At 40.5% G+C, this 24,567-nt stretch overlaps 1 protein-coding gene across 2 annotated transcripts in view; it reads left to right on the forward strand.

Moving 5' to 3' along the window:
- asic1b (acid-sensing (proton-gated) ion channel 1b) overlaps positions 1-24,567 on the forward strand; it is a 181,961-nt gene that overhangs the window by 106,031 nt on the left and 51,363 nt on the right. The window contains exon 1 of one of the 2 annotated variants that reach the window (XM_085158664.1): positions 12,134-19,584. The exons of the other annotated variant lie outside the window; for it this stretch is intronic. Within the exon in view, the coding sequence (XP_085014790.1) occupies positions 18,913-19,584 (672 nt within the window). The 5' untranslated portion in view covers positions 12,134-18,912. Of the gene's footprint in view, positions 1-12,133; positions 19,585-24,567 lie in introns of those variants that run through there. 2 annotated transcript variants of the gene reach the window in all.

Below are 24,567 nucleotides of genomic sequence, written 5' to 3' on the forward strand. Positions count from 1 at the left end.
GTCACAAAAACACATAATTTGTTTCCCGTTCTTTAGTTAAATCTAACACAGACAACCCAGAAACAACACCTTTTGACAGGCATAAAATAGTATTTTTCTATCAGTAAGGTGATTCTCAAAGAACTGTTACCCAGAAACCCGGCATAATTCAACATGATGTGCAGAATGTCCTTAGAAAACTGCAGGAATTGAACAAGTGGAGGACAAAACAAAGAAGTGAAAGGCTCAAAAACTTTTTTACAGCACATAAACCATATCTAAAAGTTTTGTCCTGAGAAATAGGAAAAGAAAAAATCAGGAAAAACTTGACACAGTACCTGAGCGATGCATCTGGCCTTTCAGGTGATCCATCTACTAATTCCTGAAGCCTCATCAGAAATGGTTGAGTGAAAGCATGCCTCTTTTCACTTAAGGAAGTCAAAAGAGGGAAAATGCTGAGGTAAATTATACAAGAGCTGGTCTTAACTGGGCACCTGTGTCATGGTTTGGGGCCACATTTTGGAGATCTTGTCAAAACAGATGGAACCATGAACGCAGAAAATGTAGGTAAAAAATGCACTTGAAGTGACATACCTATATATATATATATATATATATATAGAGAGAGAGAGAGAGAGATAGAGATATATATATATATAGAGAGATATAGAGATATAGAGAGATATATATATAGAGATATAGAGAGATATAGAGAGATATAGAGATATAGAGAGATATAGAGATATAGAGAGATATAGATATATATATATATATAGATATAGAGATATATAGAGATATATATATATATAGATATAGAGATATATAGAGATATATATATATATAGATATAGAGATATATAGAGATATATATATATATATAGATATATATATATATAGATATAGAGATATATATAGATATAGAGATATATAGATTCAGCATGACTGAATCTTAAGATTGTTATGTTATATAACATCTCTGGTCATCCCATAAATTCTAGAATCAATTTGTTTGAGGGCTAAAGCACTGATTCATGCAAGACATTATTCCTGAAATTCAACTGGAGCAGGTTAGTGACAGATGTGTGGCTTAAGTATACTGCAGTGGCAATTTCCTAAATAACATCACTCAGATCTTCCCAGAAAATGACTCAATCATTTGCAGGTGGCTGATGTCACCCCCCAACAGTATTTACACATACACATCAGCACATTGTCAGCATACTGACTTGCAGTCATTTGATTAGCAGAGAAAAGGTTTCGGGAGGTGTAGGGCTCCAGCGAGAGCAAAGTCAACCACCTCATTACTGGCTCCTCGTCAACTACATCAAAGTAGCTTCCCAGAGTCATTCACTTGAAAGTTGGTGGTTAACACCGGCTTTATACCGCTTGATGGAAAAGATGCTTGGGTTTTTTGTTTGGTTGACTTTATATTTGGGCCCCACTGCAGCTACCTTCTCTATAATTTCCAGCTTTCTCAGCACAGAGCTCTAATGAACTGTGACTCCCCATACAGTATGTCCTTTTTTTCCTCTTTGAATTTATTTAATCCAGCCAGGTAGCAGCTTGCAACATTTATCAAAGAGGACTGAGACACTATCCTTTAAAGGCAGGATTTATTCCCCTTAAGTGTCTTAAAGTTCAGAGGAGTACAATAAGTTTATTTCCTTACATAAATAATATAGTGCAGAGACATACTGGAAAAACAGTCTTGTTAACGTAGAGGTTGGTTGGGTAAATCAAAATCTACATAAGCCTTGAATCAGTAAGATTGGTGAAATAAAGCGTAAACAAAATATGACCAATTTTCGGCTCTCAGATCCTTTATCCAGTGGGAGAAAAACATACCGCATAAGGAGCTTACTCTAGAGGCGGAAGAAAAACTAGAAAAAGAAAAAAATAACGAAGATGCAAGTAGCACTGTCCTTATCGCTAAGATAACAGAGGATGCTTTTCTTCCCTAAGCTGTGTTTTCACGGAGGAATTTCTCCGCTGTGATGCAAACATCATCTGGCTTGTAAATTGGGCATGGAGGTATAATACCAAACTACTTGAGGCTGTCACTGCAGCTCCTCGGGACATAGTTTAATGACTGCCCCTTGTTGATGTAGATACCATGTGGCTTTACTCTGAAAGTACTTTTTTTCTTTCTTTTTTTTAAGTTTTATTCTCTTCCCTTCATTTGATGTAAATCCACACACATGTATTTTTTGTCTGTTTTTATCCTATATAACACTGATTGCCCGTGTGAACAGAAACATGTTTGAACATGTCGTGGCCAAACACTTTGAGCAAAAAGAAATTAAAAATGATTTTTAAAATACATCAGCAAAGTGAGAGAGTGAGATGGCAAGAGAGCAGCAACACCAAAGAGGAGAAACATTACTCTGCCATAATGAAATCGAAGTGACCTTCCATCTTTCAGTGTTAGCTGTCTCAGCTGCCTGAATTAACTTTTCCCATCATTCTCACTTCTCTGATGTAAACGGCATACATGCCACAGCACAACCTTGCACTCTCATGTTTATTAATTTCCTTCGGCAAGAGGTGCGCTAAATCATTGACCCTCTTTTGGTGCCTCGTACTCCAGCTGAGCATGGGAACGAGAAGGGCGTATTGATTTTGCCCCCTTCTAATCAGCCGCTAGGCCCTTATTTGGGATAGGGAGATCTCATATAGTGAGCGCCTGTCAGCACCTGTCCAGATACTAATCTTCACCAGTTGATGGCTCTCTAATCTTTTCACCATGTACAAGGCTGAGGGGGTAAATGTAAAGTATTAAATATCACATTAATTCTTTGGACATCCTCCAGAAGATATTTGATCACTCTTTGGATATGGCACTGTAAGCAGTGTATGCTTTCATTTTTTAATGGTGAAGGATATAATGAAAGCGTAACACGTTTCTCCCTTAATAACTGAATCCTTGGCAACAAGCCTAACTCTTTTAATACCTTTTTTTAATTGTTTTTCAATTGCTCAAGTTACCCTGCATTTCTTTTCTGTTTTCCTCTCTAGTGATGGGATTTCCGGCTCTTTTTAGGGATCCGGCTCTTCCGGCTCGGCTCACTAAAAAGAGCCGGCTCTTTCGGCTCCGAACCGGCTCTTCAGATTGTTTTGTTGCTTTAATTATTTAATCATTAACAATAATATAAAATTATGCAGAAAAGGAATTACTAATGTAAAAAAAGTGGTTTTATTTATATATGTTTATATATGGCCCCTAGAGACAAAGCACGTACAAACTCTAAAGCATATACAAACTCCAAAAAGCACGTACAAACTCCAAAACACATTTCTAGCGTTTACTGAACTTCCAAAACAGAGCTACCCAGATCACTTAAATTACACAATTGAAAGCATGTGTGTATTGTTTGTGTATTTATAGACAAGCACTCATATTTATTCAAATAATTAAAAAAAAAAAAGTTCATTTACCTGTTACTACCACACACCAAATCCGGTTGTTGATACTTCCTGGCTTGTGTAGCCACTAGGTAACAAAAGCTCAACACTGCGCCCTAGCATCCTGAAGCACTTCTGTTGTCTTTTGTACGTGATTTTGAGTTTGTACGTGATTCTGAGTTTTTACGTGTTTTGGAGTTTGTACGTGCTTCTGAGTTTTTACGTATTTTGGAGTTTGTACGTGCTTCTGAGTTTTTACGTGTTTTGGAGTTTTTACGTGTTTTGGAGTTTGTACATGCTTAGGAGTTTGTACGTGTTTTGGAGTTTGTACGTGCTTTGTCTCTAAGGGCCACCATAAATATACTTTATTTATTCACTCCACATAAAATGTAATAAATAAATCATATAATACAAAAAACAACTATTTACATTTTGAACTTTTAACTATTTAAATTTTCAGCTTTTTCCTTTTAAACAAATTTAACGTGAAACAACACAAAACACTGCAAACCACAACACAATTAAATATAAATTAAAATATTAAAACAAAAAGAAGATGCACATTCGCTGTCATATGGGCCTGCATGATTTCTGAATCCTTTATAATCTGCAACTGAAAATAGTGGATGATTACTATACCTTTCTAATGTGACGTTGTTCGCTCAATTCGCTCTCTTTCTCTCTGGCTCTGTTCCTGAGCTACTGCAAGTGTAACTAACGCCCCTCCCCCCTCTGCCCAGCGCAAAGTACAGGCGCGCATGCGGAGTTTAGCGGAAAAAGGGCGAGAGAGAGGGTGAGAGAAAGAAGAAAAAAAAACCCTCACGGCTCCCAATAAGGAGCCGGCTCGCGTCGTTCACTTCAAAGAGTCGGCTCTAAGAGCCATTTCGTTCGCGAACGACCCATCACTATTCCTCTCATACTGAATGTAAATGCAATTAAAGCACAACTATTCCCTTGTCAACTTGCCACCATATTTCCATTTTATGATGCTGTTTTTTGTCTGAGGCATGCCTAGAAGTTAGATTTAGAAGAACAAACAGCTGTACAGGGGTAGCCTCATTAGGACACGGAGGTTTGTTGATTTGTCATGGGCTGGGTCGTGTGATCCAGTGTTTGAGTTTTATGTATTTTTGTATCCATTTTTGATCTAGTTAATTTCTTGTTTCTGTCGTCTCTCCCTGATTTGTGCGTCTACCTGTCATGCTTCATGTCTGTATGGTTATGTTAAGGTCATGTCACGATTTATCTTCATGTCTCTGGGTTTCCTGTTTTATTTTGAAAGAGTCTGGTGTTCTTTGGTCGTGTCCAAATTCATGGGCTGCGTCCTCCTTAGGCCGCATTTGTAGACCGATTACGTCACAGCGACGCGCCGAAGGCTGTCCAAATTCGTAGACTCCTCCGAATGCAGCCAACAAATGCGTCCTACTTTTCCCCGAATTTGAAGAATGGGTCGGGTGTGTCCTTCGTGGCCTACCATATCCCAGAATTCATAGCGCGGCCCAGCCAAACTCCAGTTTTCAATAATGGCGGCCGCTACTAACTTTTAAAATTACTCTTACTAATCTTTCTGGGTCACAAAATAAACTTTTAACATATTTTCAGGCGAGAAAGTAGCTGTGTAAACATCAAATATCTGCTCGGTTTATCAAGATATCGCATATTTGCAAAAGTGCTTCGACGTTTTCGGAGACGTCTGCTACCCACCAGCTCGATAGCTAGCCGGGAGCTCGAGGGTCACTGAAGCCGCCGAGAACGGCACAACTCCCGGCACATCATTTTCAGATCACCGCGGACTTTCGCTGCTCGGGTTAAACGTAATATATAAGTCACTTAGACAACCTAAAAATGTTATTGTTGGGGTTTTTTCAGTGTTTTATTTGTTCGTGAGTAAATCGGTTTGGCTGAGATTAAAGTTATTAGATTAGATAAAACTTTATTAATCCCCCGGGTGGGTTCCTCCTTGGTTTTTACACAGCTGACTAAATGTCAAACAGAAAACTGATTAAACAGAAGTGTGAGACGGCCGAGAATTTACGCCAGTGTCCTGTTATATTTTAGATAGCAAGGAGCAGATGGCCGAGTTCATTAAATTCCACCGAGACAGCAGTTCCGCTAATCAGAAGGCTAGACCGTCCAATTTCACGGCCGTTTACTTCCGGCCTACCCGACCTTCTGAGGACCCGGCCCACGTAGACCGCGAAGGCCGGGTCCTCAGGAGGATGCAGCCCATGAATTTGGACACGACCTTTGTTCACTGCATTTAGGTTTACTCTCCCCTGTGCTGTAATTATGTTTCATTCTAGTCAGCTGTGTCCTCATGTGTCTCCACTTCCCCTGATCACCTCATGTGTGTATTTAGTCCTCAGTCTTGCTGTGCTCAGTGTCACGTCGTCTGTGTTCTCACCTCCACGTTTTCACAGTCAGTCTTTGCGGTGATCATCATAGTCTCTGAGTCTTCTTAGTTTGTCACAGTATTAGTTTTCCCAGTTTAGTTATAGTCTAGTTTAGTCACGCTATTCCCTGCTTTGTTTGTACGCTTCGTCTTCAGCCATAATAAAGGCTCGCTTTCTGTTAAGTTCACTCCCGTCTACTCACTTGTGTACGCACCTGGGTCCATCACAGATACCACCGCACGGCCTGTCTCCGCAGACCGTGACATGATTAAAATATGACTCAAACCTTCCATCCACCTGCTTAGGGAAATTGATATGCCTTCTGCAAGACATGCAAATTTAGGACCAGGCATAATGTTTTAAAGATAGTAGATCTTGTAACGCAACATGCTGATTAGTGATCACCCTGATAGATGGATGGATAGCTGGGGGAGTTAGAATATAAAAGCCTTCAGGTCCAAGGCTGCTTAACAACCTCTTTGTGGAGCTGCAGAGATCAAAAACGGTGGCTGTTGCTACCCCAATTAGCCAAACCATCCACGTCCTAGACAAATTTTTCATTTTACTAGAAGATACAATATAATCCATTTAGCAAATGAACGAAATCCAATCTTGTTTTAAATTGTGATGAGTGTGTCAAGCTCCTGTGAGTGTTGGCTCTCTAAGTCTTGCAAATAAATTGAGGTACCCTCAATAATCTAGTTACTATAAACTCCTCCTTGGAGCACTTGTCATATTATCTGACATGACAAATAGATCCAAGCTGAAGCATCTAGCTCCCACCTTCTCCCTCACACTGCTTTTGCTCCCCACAGGCCTCCCTCCTTCCCTTTTTTCCCCACCAGTTTCCCCTACCTTGCTCCTGCTCTCCTGAGGTGCAGAATACTAAACTGGGTACACAGATGCACCGCTTCCTTACACTGAGATATTCATGTGTGATTGCAACAGCTGAATCTGGCCTCAGTTGACAGCCCATCATCTATAGCAGAATGGAAGTGGAAAAGGAGAAAATGTTTGTTGGCTGCACATTTTGTGGCAGCATTGGAGTAGCTGTTACATGTGTGTTTCCACATGTCTCTGTATGAGAGACTGAAAGCTGACAGGGGGAAAAAAAAAGCCTAACTGCTTTTTTACAGCATGCATGTGCTTGCTTTCAAAAATGCATTGATGTGTTGAACACTGATGTGCCCCACAATATCTGTGTCCTGCCTCGCTTGCTCTCTGGCCTTGGTTAAAGCAGCATTGTGTGTTCCAGCTCACAAGTGATTAAACTGAGTGCCAGCGCGAGCTGATGACTGCTGAGCTCTGACTCACACAATGATAATTTTAGCAGCTGACATAATGGTGTTATCATTAAAGTCAGTGGCGATAGAGTCGAACAGAAATTTCTAAAGATTTAGTGGAATTTTTTATTTTAATTGTAATGTTTATTGTTCTTGTTGGTTTTCCAATCTTGTGTTTTTTTCATACTTCATTTGCATTACAACTGCAAAAATGTGCAAATAATTACCTGCACCATCTGCCAAGCACTCAATATGACCTCATAAAGTTCTCTCTGTGCCACAACAACACAGTTTTTGTAGTTATGGATTTAAATCAAACAGTCAATATCTGAGTGAAGTGCAGGCTGTCAGTTATCATTTAAGTGGTTTTACAAAGATTTGGCATTAACTGTTTAGGAATTACAGTCATTTTTATGCACAGTTCTCCATTTTCAGAGGCTTGAAATTAATTGGACGATTGACTGACAAGCAGTTTTGTGACCAGCTACCTTGTTGTTTCATAACAAACAAAGCAGATATAATGTCTGAAGTCCATTCACAGTGTTGAATTTGTATTTTTTTAAGGTTTTTGCTGTAAAGTCCAAAGAACAAAACATATCTTTAGGTGTAAAAAAGTAAACCTATGAACAAGATAGCAAAAATTCAACTATCACGATCATTGTTTAAAAGAATGAATACACTGACCAGCTCAGCAAAACCAAAAGGCTTGAAAGACTGCAAAATATGACAGAATTCATTACTGGATAGTAGACTAGATACTTCACAGCATCCAGTGGAGTCAAGAACCCAGTCTCAAGGATGTAGGCATATTACTGTTAAGGTCTACAGTCAAGGCAAGTCAAGGCCTTCATGAATGTAAAATAAGGTGCAAACCACAGGTTACACTCAAGAACAAGAAGGGTAGATTAAAATTCTACAAGACCCTGCACAGTTCTGAAAAAAATATTTGGACAGATGAAACCAAGATTAGCTTTCCCCACAATGATAAAAAACGCATTATGCTCTGTTTCAAATAAACAGATAATGGTATTGGCATGGGCATGTAAAGTTGCCAGTGGAACCGGATCGCTAGTTATTGATTATGTGACTGGTGATAGTTAGCACCAGCATGAATTATAAAGTGTACAGGGCTACATTTTCTGATAAGATTGAACCAAAATCATACATTCTTCACAGTGAATATGGAGGAAATCTAATTTGGTGATGTCCATAGGTTCAGGCAGTATTTGACAGTCAATGATGCTCATCTAAGTATTAAATCCTTGTATTTAAAATTCTGTTAGTCTGTCCAGTTACTTTTAATCCTGTAAAAATGCAGGACTATGTGTCAAAATGACCGTGAGTCCCAAAAAACTCTGCATTTCAATCACATATTGATTATTTGATTTGTCTTTGTCCAACAATTTTATGGATCTAACTGTAGGTGACAGCTATTGTAGTAATGGCCACAGAAAGGGGAAAAAAAAAAGAGGAAAGAAAAGGTTAAACTGAATATGTATGATAACATTCGAATATATCTAATTTGCCACGAGTTTATTGAGCTGAAATTGCTGCATTTTTTGAAAAGCTGTGAATCTGCATTAATGAGTTAGACTTGCAGTTTTCCATAATTTATTGGTTTCCAAAAAATCTGCTGGGGAAAACTTCAGAGTTATTTTGAGAAAAAAAAAATATTGCCAAGCTAACTCCTTGCTGTTTCTGAGGGCTTCAGTCGCTACCATCTCCTTTCAATCAGAGCAAAACCAAGAGTGTTCATGCTGTGTCGCTTGAAGGAAATTTAAGTCGCAATCCATACTGAGTTTTGAGCAACTAAAGTCTTATTTTAGAGCAGTGTGAAAGTAATGACATTTGTTCAGCAACCATAATGAAAATCTTTCGCTGACAACCGAGTTTCTAGCTGAATGTTTTTAACATTATTTTTCCCAGACTTTGAAAAAAAGTAATGCTGCGTATCTGGGAAGGAAGCAAGACAGCAAATGTCATGATTGTCACATAATTCCTGTGAATTATTTGCATTGGTGTCAGACGGCAGTAATGACAAGACAGGCGAGGACACATTATGTCTGAGCCAGAGAAAATACCCCTGACTTTCAGACCACAACCTCAGCATATTTATGTGATATACATGCAAGATAACCTCAAAAATAAGCCTGATTGGCTATTTAAAGGCTTTAGTGTGGACTAAATAGATGCATGCATACCGAGCGAGTTTGACAAGCACTTCTTGGTACTTATGAAATGATGCAGATGGAGGTCTTCAACGCAGACTGACTAATCACTGATATTAGCCTTGAGATCCCAAAGCTGTGTGACTCTGGGTCTGTCCTGATGAATTGGCTTCATGAAAATGCCACCAAGTGACATATTTAAACCATTCTGCTTGATAACTGCGTGCCTCTTGGCTCTTGTGTTAAAAGGCAGCCTGCTTACCCTCTGGTACTCATCTTTGTAACACTGGGACACAGACGGGGAAAGGTAGAACTAGGAGAGCGATGAGATAAAGTCAGAATGAATCAAACAGAGGTAGAACGAGCGCAGGCTGACTCAAAATGGGTGAAAAGGAGAAACGGGAGACAGAGGAGACCTCAGCGCTGAGGTAATGGGTTAGTCTAAAGTGATAATCGCATTCAGAGGGAACCTGGTGCCACAAAAAAGAGAGAGACAATCAGTGAGCCACAATTATTGCCCTGTGACCCAGCTGCGTTCACGTTTGATATGTCAATCAAAACCAGAGAGAAAAGGAGGCTCTCGTACTCCCGACTTTGATCTGAACAGGCTGGTGCTTCTATGAATTCCATTGATTTTAAAAGCAAACATATGATGTCTTTATTGATTCCAACTGTCTGCTCCTGTTAAAATCCCATCTGGCATCCATATTCAGCTTCAATCCAGCGCTAATTGCTCGACCTTAACAATTTAGCTTTGTCTGTGTCCATTTCAGTCTAGTCTTTTTTTTCAAGTACTTGGCAGCCTGGCTGCTGCCAGCTGCATATCATTATTAGATACCCGCCACTACCTAGTGTGAATTTCAAGCATGTCATAAATATCAACACCACTTGAAATGCAGGGCCGTCACTGCCACATGGAGCTCGCTCTCGTATGAACAAATATTTGCCGGCGTCTTTGACTTGGGTCTGCATCACAATGAAAGCCCTCTTCAGATTGTCCACTGAGCAGCAACCTCTTCCTTCCTTTGTTGCCTGCATTGCTTCATTGTCAGCGTGCAGTCCGAGGAGCTGCAGTTGAAGGGGGTGAAGGGGAAGAGAAATAGTGAGAAGAAAGTAGAACTCAGACCCAGAAGGGACCTCTCTTTGAAGGCTTTAGTTGGCACTGATGCTGTGTCGAAAGTGAGGTGGGCTGTGGGCTGTTACAGGCTATATACATTGACTTCACCTTCATCATGGCTGTTGCAGACTTGTGCGTGCAGCCACAGTTTCCATGTTACACTTTTTTCCCTGCTTCACTTCATAGAGTGAAATAGACTTGCTCATGTAAATGGATTCCTATATGTACTGGCAGGTGAATATGTACTGATAAAAAACAATAAGCTTCTTTCAGCTGCTCCCTTATTCGTGGATGATCCTCGTATTTGATTTGGCACAGTGGGTTGGATCAGAAAGGCAATTTGTGCCTTCTCACAGTCTCAAACCGGGGATTTTTTGCACCTTAGTCGAATGCATTCTGTTACATCCTGTGAGGCTGTGGGAGTGTGTGGGCGTGGTGTTGTCCTCTCCCTCTCCTCCTCCTTCTTTATTGCCCCTCCCCTTGTCTCTGTCTGCCCCTGCCTTCTCCTTTTAGGGCACACCTGCTGCTCATCTGCCCTCGTTTACCACCAATTACCCTCAGAGGTGATATAAGCTGGAGAAGAGCAGTGTGGAGGTGGGAGAGGCTTCTGGTGGATTTGCGTTGTGCTGGTCAGTGTGAGTCTGGTCTAGGTGTGGAAAAGGCCTGCTGTGTGTGACCAGCCCCACCGTGCGTGGCTCTTTGTGAGTAGTTCTTAACTGAGTGGTAGTCAAAGGAGCTTGCAAAGAAAAGCGTCTGGACTTCTTTAAGTTACTTGAAGACGTTTCACCTCTCATCCGAGAGGCTTCTTCAGTTCTAAGGTCAAATGGTGGAGAGTCCCAGATATAAACCTAGTGGGAGTGTCCCCCCACAGAGGGACAAAAGGACCCCCTGATGATCCTCTAATCGCCTGAGCCAAGGTGTGGAACTGGGTGTGGGTCCCAATCAGCCAGAGTTTCGGGTGAGTTCATTGTGAAACCTGGCCCCACCTTATCATGTGAATTCCTGAGGTCAGATCTCCCAGGATGTGAGTGGGCGTTAAGGCGTCTGGGAAGGGATCTCAAAACTGGATTATAGATGGCAGACAGTTGGTGTCGTAAACCACCGCCTCTGTTCAAAGATGGTCGCTCACAGTGGACATAGATGGCTTCTTTCACTCCTCTTTCGAACCATCTGTCCTCTCTGTCCAAAATGTGAACATTGGCATCCTCGAAAGAGTGTCCTTTATCCTTAAGATGCAGATGGACAGCTGAGTCTTGTCCTGTGGAGGTGACTCTTCTGTGTTGTGCCATGCGCTTGTGAAGTGGCTGTTTGGTCTCTCCAATTTAGAGGTCTGGGCATTCCTCGCTGCACTGTACGGCATACACCACATTGTTAAGTATGTGTTTTGGCGTTTTGTCTTTCGGGTCTCCACCATTTGACCTTAGAACTGACGAAGCCTCTCGGATGAGAGGTGAAACGTCTTCAAGTAACTTAAAGAAGTCCAGACGCTTTTCTTTGCAAGCTCCTTTGACTACGATGACCTGGATGACTGAGAACCTTCACAGACATAACTGAGTGGTGGTTTCCCTTAAGTGACGGCGGCCTCCATTATTTTGTTTGGCCTGCCTGGTTATTGTTAATAGCAGCGTCGCCTAGATTTTATGTGGGGACGTAACACATTCACTTTCAATATGTATCGTTACTGTACACCCAGGGTGAGCTTATACGCCGCAGTAATGCACGAATGTAGGCAGCAGATTGTTCCAGACTGCTCCACCTGCTCTAAACTTTTGAGGCACAAACGTTGTAGGTTACTGTGTGGTCTTGTTTCCTAACTGTGAGTCACAAAAGAGAATAAGAGAGTGGGAGGATGGGACAGTGATACCACAGGGTTCTGTAGGCCAGAAAAATACACTGGGTCAGAAGTAGAGAGATGCTAACAGTTACAGACACCCTTTTTACAAAGCAAACACTCAGTGACCTATAATTGTGTAACAGTTAGTTTGTCCAATGGCTACAGTGTCTGATTTTCATGGTTTTCATATAGAAAGGTGTGGAGGTGTGCTGAATCAGAAAAATAAATCTGGTATGCAGGTGTAATAAAATTCCCTGATGCTAAAACAACTTTTAAACACTGACGATTTTGTAAGGGAGAGATTGGCCCAGCGTGTCGAATGGAAAAACCAAACGCGCAGTAAACTGAAAAACAGCTTCTCCCCACATTTCATCTCATAAAAGCTCATTAGTCAGCACCCGTGATTGTGAGGCCACCAGTGAATCTGCAACCTCCCCGAATCTGCTCTTAGATGACGTCAGGTTTAAAAGACACAGCTTGTTATGTATTATTGTGTTATTATGACTTTTGTCTACAAAGGCTGCTTTAATCTTCTCGCTTAGTGCCTTCAGTGCATTTATTCTGAGTTATTACTGTAGTAGCCAAATCACATAATCGCTATATTTGATTATTATTGCGATACATTTTATTTATTTTACTTAAAGTAGACCTGGCATGCTTGGTTTCACCTCTATTTTTTATCATTAATTCAATTAGTGTGGTTTTGCTTGATTTACAGGTTAAAATAATCCGTATTTGTCCTATACTTGGTCTTGGTTCTTTGCCTCGTTTAATCCACTCTTTAAAACAAGCCATTTTAGCTCCTTTCCCTTTAATTCCACCTTTTTTTAAGTCACCATTCTTCTGATTCGCTATCGCTTGAAAGCAGAAGGTAGTGAGTAAACTGCGTCCACTCTCTTTCAGTCACCCAGAGATACACATACACATTTCCCGAAATATGTATGTGTATTTTACAATGCTGTGTAAAGCTCTTGAGTCTTTCCTCATTTCTTTAGTTTGTGTTAGGAAAATTGGAAATAGGTGCCCCGAGTTGTTGAAACATGTCCAGAAATGCACAGAAACACAGTATATACAACAAAACAGTTTGTATAATGGGCTTGAAAGTCAGCATTTGGTAGGACCACATTTATTCTCCAACACATGACGCTTTCTCGTAAGTACTGTTCATTAATAATTTTCCAGGCATTTTGAAGCACATTCAGAGCTCTTCTTTGGAGGCTGCCTCCCTTTTGTTCCTTTCTCTGTTAAGATGATCCCGCACTGCCTCGGTAATGTAGAGGTATTTGGTGCTTCACTCTGTGTTTTTCTATCCGGGTATGCTTTTACTGCATTAGCAGTTTGTTTGGGATCATTTTCATGCTGAAAGATGAAGCTGTTGCCACCAGATGGTATTACATGGTGAATCAAAATCTGATGTCACTTTATTGTGTTCGTAATTCCATCAATTTCGACGAGATCTCCAACACCACTGGGTGGAATAAAGTCTCAAACTGTCACAGAGGCCCCACTGTGTTTCACAGACAGGCTGTAGACACTCACTGCTCTACCTCTTTCCTGATCTCCTCTGTATATACTGATGACAACTTGAACTAAAAATGTCACATTTGCATTCAACACTCCATCAAGCGTTTTTACACTGGTTTTCAATCCAGGTCTTGTGTAACTTGGCATACCTCAGCCTTTTCTCCCTGTTTGCCATCTGAAAGAATGACTTTTCGACCGACACCCTTCCACTAAAACCATTTCTGATGAGGCTTAGCTGAACAGTAGCTAAGGTGTTGGATAAAAGGCTGGATGATCTCTCAGGTCCTGTGTCAAGAAAATTACTTTGCGATACTGTTCAACAACTGCAAATAGTTATGGTAAATGGCCTGTATTTATATAGCGCTTTACTAGTCCCTAAGGACCCCAAAGCGCTTTACATATCCAGTCATCCACCCATTCACACACTGGTGATGGCAAGCTACATTGTAGCCACAGCCACCCTGGGGCGCACTGACAGAAGCGAGGCTGCCGGACACTGGCACCACCGGGCCCTCTGACCACCACCAGTAGGCAACGGGTGAAGTGTCTTGCCCAAGGACACAACGACCGAGACTGTCCAAGCCGGGGCTCGAACCGGCAACCTTCCGATTACAAGGCGAACTCCCAACTCTTGAGCCACGATCGCCCCTAGTTCTTTAAGTCTATCACTTATATATTGCTGTGTGTCCAGTTTGCTCAAACTTTTTATTACTCTGATTTTTTTCAGGAGAGACGTCACACCATGCTAAGATATGCCAAGCATTCAAGCTTCAGTAGCTTTTTAGTAATAACCTTGTAGATGCAAAAATACTATTTTATGCCTGTCAAACTGTCATTTCATATCTTTGGCATTTGTCATACACTGAACAAAAGAAACAGCAACAAATTAGTTTTTTGCAACAGGCTGCTGATAACAAAGTATCAAAGGCACAATTGAAATGGATAGACGCAACACTGGTTCATCTCTTGAGTTAGATGCTTTTATGCTTTAATGAGTCATAGGTCAGTGCTTCAGTAAATTAACAAACGAAAAAATGTTCCTCTGAAAATAGTCTGGCATTAGAACTGGAGTGAAAATGAGAGAAAAAGCTGCCAAAGAAAAACTCTGAAAGACCTTAGAAACCCCTGAGAACGGTTGGTCGAGACCACTTTAAAAACAATACAAGAAAGTCTGGAAGACGTTTGGAAGAAAAATCTGAAGAAATGGAAGAATCTTTAGAGTTTTCCATCATAGGTAGTGATGGCAGGACACGTGTTAGCCTCATGAGACTTTTTAAAAAAGCCATTATCTGTAAACATGACTAAACTGCATTGTCTCCTATTGTGAGTCAAGCTCCGTCTATCACAGAGCTGATTTTCCTATTATGAGTCGTACTGTATGACAGGTCATGAGGTTACTTTTCGCCACCTCTGCACTTTTATAAATGAGAAATGTGTTGTTTGGCAACAGCAGCTCCCTTAAAAAAAATAGGTCATTGTTCTCTCCATATTGTTTCCTCCGAGCAGAGGAGCTTCTTCGAATAACACTATCTCTTTCAGATAGCAGTCGCCCCAGCTGAAAGGTGAAGACAGAATATTGTGTTATAGAGAACAGCATCATTGCCTTTGGCCTTGGCGTCACTCTGCCCCAGCATCTTGTGGGAATGGACCAGCTCGGTTCTTGTTTACTCGTTCTTTGTTTTTCCTCCGCATTCCGAATCCATTGAATCTGACAATAAAGCAGGAATATGAATACTTGGATATTGATTTGCAAGTAATACTGTTGCTCTGGTGTGTCAGCTCTTTTTTGTGATATCTTTATTTTGTCATCTTGACTTCCCCCTCCTCTCTTCAAGTCCTGACTAAAGTCAGATTAATAAGGTTTACATAAATTATCAGAACTCGTCAGACATCAGTTCAGTCTGTCAGTTTGTGTGTGTATATGTGTGTGTACACATGTGTAGACATCTTTATGAGGACAGAAAATTGGCATGGCACTATACTTGTGGGGACCACAGTCAGTTATGGGGACAAAATGTCCATCCCCACGAGTTTGAAGGCATTTTTGAGGCTCAAAATGTGATTTTTGGTGTCAGTGTTGCAACTAAGTTATGGTTAGGTTAGGTTTTGATGGTTAAGGTTAGGGTAATTCAATTCAATTCAATTCAATTCAATTTTATTTATATAGCGCCAAATCACAACAAATGTCGCCTCAAGGCGCTTCATAGATACAGAGAAACGGTAAGTGACTATTAAAGCATTATGTCAATTAGATGTCCTCACGAAGATATGAAAACGAGTGTGTGTGTGTGTGTGTGTGTGTGTGTGTGTGTAAAGGAAATGAAAGTGCAGATATTTTCACTGCTTCATGTTTTCTCTGTTTTGGGGTATTTTTTTAAAGCTCTCTGCATGTGTGAGTCCATGTGTGTACATGTGCGACTATGCATGTTCTGAGTAATGGGCTTTGTGCATCCTCTCTTGCTGACGGCTACGATGTATCCATGGCAACGCCAGGTCGATCCTAGCTGTAAGCGGAGCTGGTGAGAGGAACTTGAAAGGGAGCATTAAAACCTCTCCTCTCATCTGCCCTGCGCTCTTCTCACTCCGACAATGGTGAAATGCACGGCCTTGTTGAAATCCTACCCCAGGGGTGTATACTGTAGCAGTGACAGCGAACACTCGCACCTCAACACTGCCATCTTTTGACCTGACGCAAGAATGTATGGAAATGTTTATGTTTTGTCGTCATTTGTGAAAACATAGAGTTGGTTTCCCTGAAAAGTTACAGTTAGAAAAACAAAATCTCAGAATGAGGGGCATCTTTTTAAGAATTATTTTAGAAATGTAATGCACAAGGGACAAGAAGAAATGTGGAGAGATGGAGCAGTGAAATAACAAGCCCCAAAGGTTTAAAATCAGATTCAACTGGGCCCCACATATTGGCCAACCACTGAACCTGTTCGTTCATTCATTCAGAGAAATTTAGCTGGAGCGTTGTCACATTTTAGCTATTCCAGTTAAAATCTCACAAAGAGAAAGAAAGCAGATAATCCAAGGAATGGCATCGATCTAAAAATGTAAAAGATAAATAAAAATTACTTTAGGCTTCACAGTTTGTATCTTCTTGCTCCTAAAATGTTGCCAATCGAGTTTTCTGATGCTTTGTGATGACATCTTCAGCCCTGAGGAACATCTACAGGATGAGATGTGCTGCTGTTGCCCTCTAGTGGATTTCATAAACATGAAGGAATAAAACGACATAAAAGGTGAAACAAATGGTGAAAAATGGAGCCAGACAATCAAGATGTATCCATTTTGAGGAAAGCATCGTTGCCAGAACAAACACAGATTTATTGTAACTCTGTCAGTGTGGCTACACTGATGTAGACGGAGTAATTAAAATATTTTGGCACATGAGGCATGTACTCGCTCAACTTATTTTATCCAAAGGGTCACTGCACTGCTGTTGCACAACTTAATTTTCTCCACAGTTTCACAACTTAGCATTTCGTTCCAAATCTAAGGCGTTAGTGTTTGTGAATATTCATGCAGCAGTACTTCACTGAATGCCCAGAGACTTCAGCTGGGGGAGCTCCATGACCTTCTTGTTAGGTCAGGTTTGATACCGGAGGCTATCTAGTGATCATTAATAAATATTCAAGAACCACAGCCCATCAGGGTCTGCTATGTCAAGCAGCCTCCTGCATAAAGCTGCAACTCTTTGTGGTTTGCTCTCTTATCATCAATAGTTTGGGGGTTTGTTTTGGTTTTTTTCTTTAGACAGTCTTCACAGAAGTCTTGTTTCTTATCCACACTGTTCACTTGATATTTACATTTCCTCCAATTAAATCAGACCGGCACATTACGGTAAGGCGTTACGCAACAAATCCTTTGAGGTAATGTGTTTTGCATTGGTTTTAGAGGTTTAGTGTGTCTATTCCTTTGAAGTATCCTGTGGTACCATTAGGTGTAGGTTTTTATTGTAAAGTGTGTTGTCATCCCCCTAAATGCATCTACCATTTCATTTTCCGGCACCAACGTGTTTCTGAAAATAATCTCAGTTGTCTAATGGAGGTGGATCAATACAGATGGCTCGGTCTCATACACTTCCTTTTCATATCACAACCAACACCACCTCTGGGAATCTGCATTTATCACCCTATTCAATAATGCGAGCCTCCATCTGAGATGTTTTTTCTCTCGCTCTCTCTTCGTGACTTCTACATATTTGCTTTCAGTTAATCTGCTTTCCACAGAACTGCTTGCAGCTACGTCGGGGTATGTAATTTGAGTAAGATCTGTTGATAAAATGAGGCATTAGATTGAAATAACAATGGGCAAATTGAAGTCTTGATTAAATTCCTTGACTTCTCTCCTTGGTGTTTGCTAATTTCTTGAGCTGGAATCAGACGTAAACTGCCTACCTTCTCACTCAAATTGTTCTTAAAGGAGCATTTACACATTAGCGGCATCGTGCCTTTCTCTTTTCTTTTATTAAAATCTTGATTTGGTTTAAAGCTAATCACAAACACAAATCCTACTGCAATCCCACTGATCTCTGCACTGCATATTCTAATGACTGACTCTTTGCTTAGCTGCAGTTGTGCTGTATCTATAATACCTAGGTATTATTTCCGTTTGATTACACAATTGTGCTGAGATCATTTTATTTTCAGAGGATGAGTGAGTTCAGTCCAAACAGTGCAATCAGCAAAACTTTATCAGCCTATTCAGTGCTTTAGCTCTTACATTTTCTCTCTCCCATTGCATCAACACTTCCTTTTTTTTCCTGTAAATGGTGAAACTCTGCCCCAGCACAGTGACCCGTAGCCGGGCCCAGCGGGAGTATTCTGTGTCCTATACTTCTCGTGGCTTCACCTTCTTTAGCCTCCTCCTCCGTCCTCTTCTTCCTCTCTTTTTTTCACTCTTTTGAAATTGTCTAAGGGTTGGATCTGCCCCCAAGACAAAAGGACAAACCCAAGCAAGGCATCTCACTTCATCTCTGAATGGGTGTGGATGGCAGAAACCAGAGTGCCTAGATTGTTTGTTCGCTTTGATTCAGGAGTTGTTATGACTTTTGGGACCATATGTGTCCTATTAGTTCAGTGTTTTTTGAATCAGTAGCCAAATAACGAATACTTTTCTTCTTGAATCATTTCATTGTTTCAGTATTTTGGGAGTTTTTTAAGGACTTAGACTTCTGGCTTCAGCTTTATTGATTCACTGCTTTCACCATGCCGCTCCGAATTATGTGCACCATCTCCTTTTCTGCTGATGACGAACCTAGCAGGGGATATGGTAGCGATGGTTTTGACGACCACTACAAGCGGGTAAAGAAACATTATAGTGATGGAGACTCACAGGAATGCCTGGATAGGTGTAGTCAGGTAGATGATTGCACTGATGAGGAGGATAATGTTAGCGATGTAGATGACCTCGCCACTTTTTTTGGCAATTGCTCCCTTCACGGAGCTAACCACGTGTTTGTGGAGGACAATAAGTTTGGTTTTCGCCAGGGTTTGTGGGCACTGGTCTTCACCTTAGCACTGTCTGCTTTCATGTACCAAGTAGTTGACAGGGTTATATACTACTTCCAATATGATTATATTACAATGCTTGACGAAAGAGTGGCAAACAATATGACCTTTCCCGCTGTAACTATATGTAACTACAACTTCATACGAAAGTCTCAACTGAGCTACAGTGACCTGATCTTTATGGGTCCTCTTCTGGGCTTTGAAGAAGGCATGGCACCAGGATTTCCCCTGGCTCCAGAGCCAGACCGCCCGCTGGGCTCTCGCTTCAGTATGGATGAGTTCTACAACCGCACTCGACATCGCATGGACGAAATGCTACTGGAGTGTAACTTCAGAGGTATAGAATGCGGCCCCGACAGCTTCACAGAGGTAATTTAATCCAAGGCCCTCAAGGCCAATTTTTTTTTTTAAATCGTTTCAAAATATTAATCTTGGGAACCGTCAAATTCCAACTTGGAAATAATCAGTGCAAGTTTGTACTTCATATTATCCATATATTTGCAAGGTACTCTATGTGCATCTGGTTGACTTGATACTTCTGATTCATTGTTAATATTGTATCAAGGGATGCTGAATTCTCAAAAAGCAAATAAGAAAGACTGCCGGGTTTCATCAAAGCCTTCTGTTTATGTTTATTTAGATAAAATAGGAGCATCCACTAAAAGCTAGTACTCCAAACTGTTATGCCTGGAGAGGCGTTATCACGGAGGAGGAGATGGTAGAAAATAACTGAATCGGAGGAAAGTGTTTATTTATTGCAGTGAGGTGATTCAGCTACTTAAATCCCAAGTCACTGCTGTAAATGAAAAGGAGTTTCCAAGTCAGCACGTCTGTCTTAATGAAAGTCTGTTGTAAATTTTTTTTAAAAAGAGCAGACATGAGCAAGTCCTATTACCTAAAGTGGCATACTTGGCATACAGCTGTTGCTAATGAATTAAAGAGGTACTTCAGAGCATCGTTGTTTTGCCCAGAGGAAACATCTCGCTAGACATGCATTCCCTGAATTTTTGGTTTGGTAGCTGCTGCCCTTTTTGTTCTCTCGTGGTTGCACACAAGTAGAATACTGAATTGCCAAGTAGTGTTGTCGTTATTCAGCTATCGGTCTATTGATTTGCTTGACCTTTGCGCAGTTATGGATAGGTCTGTGTGGACTGCTAATGGATGTACTAGACTTACATGAGAGGCAATTACTTTTTGTGTAAGTGCATTTCTACGATGTGGTTTATTTTTCCTATTTTATTCAACCTCTTGTTGTCATTAATGTACAGTTTGTTTTAATCATTAATTGTTAAAATACTTCAACAATATTGTGCCTTAGGGATTGGTGCAAATACAGAGGAAAAATCTATTATGTAAAAAATAGACTCTGGCTCAAATGTTTGTGCAGTTATTACAGCGTGACAAGTTAAGCGTCCTGATGGATAGTGAGGAGAATTAGAAACACTGGGTAGGAGGGAACAGATTGCTTTTCGTGTGAAACCGATGATATGTCTGATGGCACAGATGCTCTGTTGCACAGATGTGACCACAGGTGTGCCTTGAAATTTTGGCTTGCCCTTTTGGTGTCTCTTGGACACAAAATGTTTGAAAGGTACAGCTTTTACTAATTAGTCAGTGACTCATTTTTCAAGTGAAAATGATTGACCAATTGATGTTTCTTATTAAATTGGTGAGTTTTTGAGCTGTTGGACAAAAAAAGAGTGTTTGAAGAACAGCATGCCGGCTTGTCGTTACAAAGGTATGACATTAACAGAGAAAATACAAATCAAATCATCATGAAAATTAATAATCATTAGCAGTTCTTTGCTCAGATATATGATTTTATAGCCAAAAATATGACTGTTGATGCGAACTGTAACAAACACATTTATTTATTGGTCACAGCGAAGATTAAAAGATAGAGAGAAGCAAACTGGCTCGAAAAGGAAGAATAAATGGATGCATCAACAGGACTGTTTGTTTTGTTTTGTCTTGTCTTGTTCTTTTATTATGAGTATCACAACATTAACCTTGACACCAGCTCTGATATTGTGGGGTTATCTGTTTCAGATGTGGAGAGCTGCACAGGACTTCATCCTGTCAGCCAGAACTCACACATCAGTTGTAAAAATGACCATCTTGGATGGTAAAGATGTGGAGGTAAAGGCTGATAAATAAAAGGATGAGAATGTTTTATTACATCAGGGAAAAGCTTCACGTGGAGGGGCAAATAGTAAGTTAGGGTTTCTTAAGTGCAGTGTGTGCAATCAAGAGGAAATTAGTGATCACGCAGCGAGACACAATTGTTGCCACAGTGAAGAATAGGAAAATAATACCTCCCTTGTAAACATACAAAGGTATTTTTGTCATGAATTCTCCATCGCTACGAGGACAAATGCTGAGCATGTTGACACAAACAGGCAGCATGGCTTAATATTTGCGCAAAAAAAGTAATTTGACAGCAGACTATAGATCTTACCCAATATGTATTTATGCAGGAGTCAGTGTCTTACCCCTCCCACGCTTGAAGAAGTTCCCCGGTCAAGGAGTCAGTATAGCAAATGGAAAACGAAGGGCCTTTATATCCACTGGCCTTGAAGTGAAGTAGAGCCAGCTGTCATCCTCCACTGATATGCTTTCTAAAAAACAAAGTACTGCAACTGCAGTGCATTCTGCCATTTTATTAGCATTCAAGGAAGTCGATGAGCAGGTTTATTCAATGTCAGATTTTACTGCCTGAGTGTCGCTCGAAACTCATTCTTCATCCCATTATTTCTTACTTTAAATTAAATGGTCTGTTCCATCAATATCATCAATCACAGCATTAAGTCCTTAACAGACTTATAATCAAATAAGAAGCACGGTTGTCCTTTTAAAAGCAGTCATCTTGAAAAGTATTTAAAACATCTATTTTGAATAATTAATAATGTTTTATAAAACTATATTTTTCAGCCATTCTTACATACTCCTCCTTCAGTAAGCATTGTTTCAGTTGTGCCTGAGAGGAAGACGAGAAATTGCTTTACTGGTTGTCAGCTGGTCTCATGCATGTTGTGAAATGAAGTTAGATAATAAAGTTGGACGTGCCGTTTCAGGTCAATAACATTAATGCATCAAAGCACTTAGCAACATGTGGGTGAATTACAGAAAGCTGTGTGAGATTGTGAGTGGTAACAATGAGGGGTGTACGTTGTTTTATGCAGCATATACATATATATATCTGCTGTCTTTGTATACTGTTTTTGACAATAACAAGCATGTTGTTGCATGTCGCAGCATTAAGGCTGAAAATTTGACTAACACAAGTGACAAGTAATCATTTATCTGCCACGTCTAATAGGACTAATTATAACCATTGTCAATTTCGCTTCAACCCTTGTGTCTTACAGCCTCCCACTAATATAATCATTGATTGCTCCTTCAGCTCGTGCTTTGTGCAGCAATTATAAACCAGTGCTTGCTCATTGTTTTGTCACTCAGTTTCCAAAGTAGATGCTTTGAAAATTTATAATGCGCTGTGCTGCTTTGGGACTGTTCACGAACAGGTTTTATAACCAGCAGTTAGGCAAAGTATCCCCATAAGATACTTAACCAATGTGTGTGCATGTGTGTGTGTCTGTGTTTGTGTGTGAGCAAGCTTTAAGTGAGTTAGCATGGTTTGCATCATTTTGGGTCTACATATCAGAATCAAATGCTTAGCATATTAATGCTCGATCAAAGCACTAAGTTGGAGTTGGGGGGAAACGGTCGAGCAAAAATGGTGATGCAGTAAAAAAAAAAAGTTGTTAACAGAAAAGAAAAAATGAAGTTCTACATTTGCAAATCACACATCAAGAACGAGGCATAAATACTAACACGTTAGCTGTGTATTTCTAGCAGACACTGTTTGTATCAATAGAGCAAAAATAACTCACTTAACTACAAGCATTAATATATTTCTTTTTTTCCTTTTCTTCCGAAGACCAAATCAGTAGTGTATTTATTTTGCGTAATGTGGCATTTGGCAGCGTCAGTGGTCCCTGAACCCCTGCTTCTGCTTGTTTATTATTTCTCCTAAACAGCCACTAATGGCCTTGCAGACAGAACTGAGAAGAGGAGGTGAAATGATTGATTGCTCTCTGTCTGTCTCAGTCTCTGAGGTTTTCCGTCCATTCCCCCTCTCATTCTGTCTTTCTGCCCACCATCTCAAGTGTTTTTGCATCTGAACTGAATGTATGCGTCAGTGCTGTAATGAGCTCCAGCTAATGGCTGAGTCAAAAGCGAAGCTTGGCTACTGCCCCACCAGATAGAAGGCTCGGGTTGCGGCATTTCTGACCCAGAGCAGAATGTGAGACCCCCTCGGAGCAGTGATTCAAATCCTTGCTTCCTGCTCCAACCTGAGCCCATTAGATACAGCTTGACTTTCTCCCAAGCTCAGCATTGTCAACAGAATCACTCACTGGCTCTGGTTACGCCCTTCTCTTGTCTCCTCAAGAGCATCAGTCTGAATATCACACAGACAGAAAGCAAGGCAGAGAAACTGTGAGGAATCTTTCTTATTTATTTTTTTCCCAGAGGAAGGAAAATGAAATGGCAGAGTTGGCCGCCCCATCTGGCTCTGAGCTGTAAATACTTGTTATGGTTCAACACTTAACTCGTGCTGCCGCTGGGAAGAGATTGTATCAGTGAAAGTGTGATGTAATTATCTTAAACCGTATGCTGTGATAAATGGGATGGTAACAAATTATGTTAAAAAATAACAAGCATAGTAGCCATTTGTTCCGCCCATGAAGACTTACTGAATATATCACTCGCAGCACTGAATATGTGCTGAACTTTTTAACATGTACCCATATTTTCTTTATATCTATATATACGTTTATTTATTTATAAGTTATGGGCAACTTTTGGAGCTTGACTGTTTCATTAGTAGCTACACATGCAGTAAGTACTGCTGAAATACATGCACTGGAACAGCAGACCAACAAACACTGCCTCATCGGTGTCTGCAGTGCATCCAAGTGTTAATTTAGCAGTTTCTCTCTCCCTGCTACGCAGACACTTCGTGAGCAAATTGAGCCACAATAATGCATTTCAAATTCCAGGTTATGAAAACAACTTTGATTAAGCTCAAGAATGGACTCAGTCTGAAAGTGGTCATTACACTCTCTGAGTGTGAAAAGGCAAGCGCTGTTGAAATGCTTCCTCCCTTCTATCAGGTGAGGGCACCAGGCTATTAAATATTTATGCAAACGCTGAACTCAGATGACTGTCTGATCTTTGTTTTTGTCCGTTATTAGCTGTTGCCCTATTTCCTCCGCAGCTGTAATTTATGCGAGTTACAGAAATTTTAATTCGCTGCGTTCCACCACTCAAAAACATCTCATTATATTT

Source organism: Neolamprologus multifasciatus, chromosome 5 (genome assembly GCF_963576455.1).
Source record: "Neolamprologus multifasciatus chromosome 5, fNeoMul1.2, whole genome shotgun sequence".
NCBI lineage: Eukaryota > Metazoa > Chordata > Actinopteri > Cichliformes > Cichlidae > Neolamprologus > Neolamprologus multifasciatus.